This window comes from Zingiber officinale, chromosome 3B, assembly GCF_018446385.1.
Source record: "Zingiber officinale cultivar Zhangliang chromosome 3B, Zo_v1.1, whole genome shotgun sequence".
In the NCBI taxonomy this organism is placed as follows: Eukaryota; Viridiplantae; Streptophyta; class Magnoliopsida; order Zingiberales; family Zingiberaceae; genus Zingiber; species Zingiber officinale.
In genome coordinates, this window is record NC_055991.1 from 121,223,490 (window position 1) to 121,228,590 (window position 5,101).

At 35.6% G+C, this 5,101-nt stretch overlaps 1 protein-coding gene across 1 annotated transcript; it reads left to right on the forward strand.

Moving 5' to 3' along the window:
- Nucleotides 1-375: 375 nt before the first annotated feature.
- On the forward strand, nucleotides 376-4,044 carry LOC121967505 (peptide methionine sulfoxide reductase A1-like). The gene is made up of 2 exons (XM_042517783.1): nucleotides 376-926; nucleotides 3,464-4,044. The coding sequence occupies exons 1-2, from the start codon at nucleotides 417-419 to the stop codon at nucleotides 3,713-3,715; spliced, it is 762 nt and encodes a 253-aa protein (XP_042373717.1). The 5' UTR covers nucleotides 376-416; the 3' UTR covers nucleotides 3,716-4,044.
- Nucleotides 4,045-5,101: the final 1,057 nt, after the last annotated feature.

Genomic DNA, 5,101 nt, shown 5'->3' on the forward strand with positions numbered 1-5,101 from the left:
ATGAATTATCAAGGTCTCTGAGTAAGAATTTTCAGACGTTCCGTCTGTTATTCATCACCTGCTATTCACGAAGTAATTAATTGTAAGGATATTATTCGAAATAAAAATAAAAGAGGAGGGATATATATTAGAATGAAAACGTTCTAGGACCTATTTGGAAAAAAATAGGGAATAAGGGTACCTAACCCTAAATTGTCGAATACGTGTTAATATTCTATTGGATGTCCGGGACTTGCGGAACAGGCAACGTACGGCGAAATGACTGATCCTAGTTTGCGCACGTGTGTCGCTGGTCACCGCAACTCCGCCGGTAAACTCACCGACGTCACTTTCCCTCACAACATACGCCAACCGTCAATTGCCTACCCGTTTCGATTGCTTCCGCCTCAAGCAACTGTAACCTACCCACCCCCACCATGCTCCTTATCTCACCCACAGCCGCCGCCCCCTTCGCCGTTCTCGCTGCGCACCGCCTCCCGCACATCCCCGCAAAGCTCTTCGCGTTCGCTCCTAATTCCAAGCCCTTGCCTTTCGGGTCCTCCTCGCTCTCGCGACTCCGCCCCATGAGCTGGCTCGGCAAGCTAGGGTTCGGCCTCGGCGGCCAGAGCGGAGCGACGGATGCGGTGTCGTCGATCGCGCAAGGGCCTGACGATGACGTGCCGGCTCCTGGGCAGGAGTTCGCGCAGTTCGGCGCCGGATGCTTTTGGGGAGTCGAGCTCGCCTTCCAGCGCGTGCCTGGAGTTACGAAAACCGAAGTTGGGTACTCCCAGGGGAACAGCCACGAGCCCACCTACGAGGACGTGTGCACAGGGAGGACCAACCACTCCGAGGTTGTCCGCGTGCAGTACGATCCTCGTCAGTGTAGCTACTATGATCTGCTCGATGCTTTCTGGGCTCGCCACGACCCCACAACTCTTAATCGCCAGGTGAGGTATCAGAGCCTGTAGATATTTGATAAATTGATGCTTTCTCTTGTTACAGAATTCTTCTTTTCTTGATTGGATTGAGATAATTGTCCTATGGTAAAAGCTTTTCCTTTATTAGATAAATTGGTTCTTGCTGAATATTTCCGAGCTCTTGTGTGATGTTGTCAAGCTATTAGGAAACTCTGCTTTCCAGGACATGAATGCTAATATTTGATTATAACTTCCATAAATCGCAAAAACTTGTCAAAATGACTTATTATGTTATCATTACTTGATATTAGTCTTGTTTCTTTATAAACTGATTATTTGCGTAGTGAGTTCAAACATCCACGTACTGATTGTTCATTGTTAGATGTTCTATACCGTTGGTTGAGTGATAGTCATAAAAATCACGTACTGATTGTGCATTGTTAGATGTTCTATACCGTTGGTTGAGTGATAGTCATAAAAATCAAGGATTTTTGGATTTCAAATGATGATGTCAAGATCATGAAAATGTTGTGGAATTGATAATATTGTTGTTGAACTAAAAATTGTTCAGTTAAAAAGTTTCAAACTTGTTGTAGTTCTAAATGTACCAGTGGCCACGTTTTTCTTTATTAGAATTGAAGCTCACTATGTAAATTCACTGGTGCATATCATTTAAATAATAATAATAATAATAACAAGACAATTTGATGCACTCGTCACTGTATGAATTTCATGGCCATACGTGGATGAAAAATCTTTGGGACCAGCTTGTTCAGCAGTCACCCCTGTTATGTCAACCATAGAAGTTTTTTATCATTTAATTCCATCCATATGCAAAACCATTATTCTATCTCATTCTGCCTTTGTTTGGGTTGGTTCATTCATGATGTGTCAATTATCTTTCTTGTTGGTAATCTTTAAGATGTTTATATTTTCTGATGATTTTCATGCTTGCATTTCTCAAATAGCAAACAAGAAGTGATGCATACAAACACAATATGTATAACTAGTATTCTGATATGCCTCATGGTGGCATCCACTAGTAATTTTTATGTTTGTGCTGCTAGTATTCTGATATGCCTTATGGTGGCATCCACTAGTAATTTTTATGTTTGTGCTGCTAGTATTCTGATATGCCTCATGGTGGCATCCACTTGTAGGCTATTTCTTGAGAAAAATCAGTTCAAAAAGCCAATAACAGTTCAACTTAGCTGGATCAATATTGGTATTTTTTTAATTATGATATAAAAAATGTGGGAATCATCTTGTCTGGGTGAAGTTAAACATCAGACTAACACAATGTTTATCTTATAATTTCTTTTTCATTTTTTGTCTTTTTCTATTGATCATCTAACTGATGGATGGTGTAGATCAAGATGTGCGTTAAGATTGGTATTGGCTGAGTGAGGTGTATATTCTTCCCCATCCACTATCTTCTTGTTGGCAGTCTACAGAACTTGTCCCATTTTGCAGTAAGACTTTTTGCTCTCAACCTTAAAACAGAAGGCTTGTTCACCAATTCTATTATATTTTCTAGGGCTGGTCTAATTTTTAGGGATCTAAGCTCATCCTTCATTTGGTTCCGTACATCCCTTCCAGCAGTAGTGGTAATCAATCTTAGGTTATTCACAAGTAAGATGCTGACAGTCAAGTTAGCATGATAAATTAGAGCAAATTAAGGGGATTTTTTTGGAGAACTAATCTGTCAAGGAAATTTTTTGGAACCCGTGATTAAGTTTAACATCTCACATAGTTAAGTCTCATAATTTCTCTTTGTCATTTTTTTCTTGTGGTTCATCAAAGTGTCGAACTTCCTTTTTTCATCTTTTTCTGTTGATTCATACCTATGTTAGTGAAGTAAGCATGTCAAGGTGTAAATTGCAAATTAAGATTATGTTTGCTATTGGTCGAGTGATTTATTTTTGTAGGACTCTTTCCTTGTTATTCAGTAAGAAATATTAGGTGTAGGAAAGGGTCATACCATAGTCTGCTATAAAACTTCTCTTTTATCCTATGAGAGTGAGACATATGACGATCACTCAAGACTTCAGAACTCCATTTTAACTAACGTCTTTATTTATATCTCCTTGTTAAACCATAGATCAAGATATATAGCTCTTACAGGAGTTTCTTATCATCTATTTTGAATATCCTCTCTATTATTAAAATTACATTTCATTAAGTCTGTTAATTTTACTCAACTTAAACCTTCAGTTTTCTGTAATTTTTCACTACAATTCAAGTGTAGAATTTAGTCTATTTACATTATTACTAAAACTTAGGGTTGAGTTGTAACAGAGTCTTCAGTTTGCTATTTGTCTTGTAGGAATACAATTAAATGCATGTTAGTGATGCATTCCTCTCTTGTGCTCAGCTGTGTCTTATCCATGTATATAATTTTGGATTGATTCAAATAACAAATCAATCTCTTTACTCTGTTTCTAGATTTTAGATTCAACCAATGCAAGAAATTTTAAGCATTCGGTTCAGATACATGGTTCTATGCAACCACAATAGCATTCACATTGTTGAAATTTTATGTTCATGGCTGTCATAATTGCATTCAGGGAAATGATGTCGGGACACAATATCGCTCTGGAATATATTTCTACACACCAGAACAGGAAAAGGCTGCTAGAGAATCCATTGAGAAGCAACAGAAAACCTTGAACAGGAAGATCGTCACTGAAATCCTACCTGCAAAGAAATTCTATAGGGCTGAGGAGTATCATCAACAATACCTTGAGAAAGGTGGGCGATTTGGTTTTCAGCAATCTGCTGCTAAGGGTTGTAATGACCCTATTCGCTGCTATGGATGAAATTGGGCGAGAGGCACCACCTTCGTCTGCATTTGATTGTGCATTTACATCGATGGCCCGTGGAAGTTAAAGAGTATGGTATATCAGTGTGCTATGGATTAAATTAGTTGTCGGCATGTATCTAATCCAAACTCTGAATCACTTAACTTGCATCATTCATAAAGATGGCTAAAACTTATAGAAGTAAAACTGCTGAGTAGTTATAGCGTTGGGGCTGAGAATACAGCCATGCAGTTAAGGTTTCTTGGAGCTTGTGTTTCTATGTAATAACGTCAGACTCTAGAAAATCATATAAAAGTAGAAATTGCTAGAGAAAAATTGACTTTTTCTTTCTGTATTTATTTTTAGTTTCAAATTAATTTTGTAATCTCTAGATCATGTCTAACAATCCAGTCATGTTTATATATAAACTTAGTTTCAAATATATACATAAATTAATATTATGTTTGTTCTATTTATAATTTGGATGAAATCGAAGAAACCTACAGTTGAGAGTGTACGCAGAGATCTCTTGTTTCTGTCAATAAGTTAATTTGACCTAATTGTGTTGATTGATTTTTTTTTTTATTTTCTTCTTCTTTAATTCAATTATGTTGTCACTTGTGGTAAAAGGTGACTATGTTAATCCGTGTCAATATAGAGAAAATAAATCATAAATAGTTATTAACTTTTAGAATAGTCACCGGCACATAAATAGTTATTAACTTAAAATTATCACGAGTTTTACTAAAAGTCTTCTTTAAAAGATATTTCTTTACTCTACCTGAAAAATTTATGCTTACAAAATAATTATAACATCTAATCTACCAAAGACCATTACATAGTTTGACAATAATGAAAAAAAATTATGATCATTCGATTCGTGTATGTATTACAGATGATTATTAATTTTTAGAATAATAATTAGTGTATAAAGAAAGTATTATTTCGATCATATCAAAATTTGAACTCTAGACTTTATAATAACAGTACTTAATATATTAACTATTAGTAGGGGTGTAAATGAGTCAAGCCGCTCGTGAATTATTCGAAACTCGATTCGATAAAAGCTCGTTTGTGCTCGTTTAATGCGGCTCGTTAAGACAAACAAACCAAACTCAAGCTTCACACTATTCGGCTCGTTAGCTCGTGAACATGTTCGTTAAGCTCATGAATCAACTTTTAAATAAAAAAAATAATAATTTTGATATTGAATTTATAGATTTTACACTCTATTTATGAAAAATATAGATAAATTTATTAAATTTATTTATTAGAATAAAATTATAAATTTTAACAAGAATATTATAATTTTTAAAAAAATATATAATTTAATTTTTAATGAATATTTAATTTATAATTTATATTTATTAAGCTCGTTTAAGCTCGATAAAAGCTCGAATAAGC

Excerpts from the sequence above, each read along its gene's own strand:
- LOC121967505 (XM_042517783.1), top strand. The coding sequence starts at position 417 with ATGCTCCTTATCTCACCCACAGCCGCCGCCCCCTTCGCCGTTCTCGCT. Across the intron at positions 927-3,463 it reads CCACAACTCTTAATCGCCAG|GGAAATGATGTCGGGACACA; the intron begins GTGAGGTATCAG and ends AATTGCATTCAG.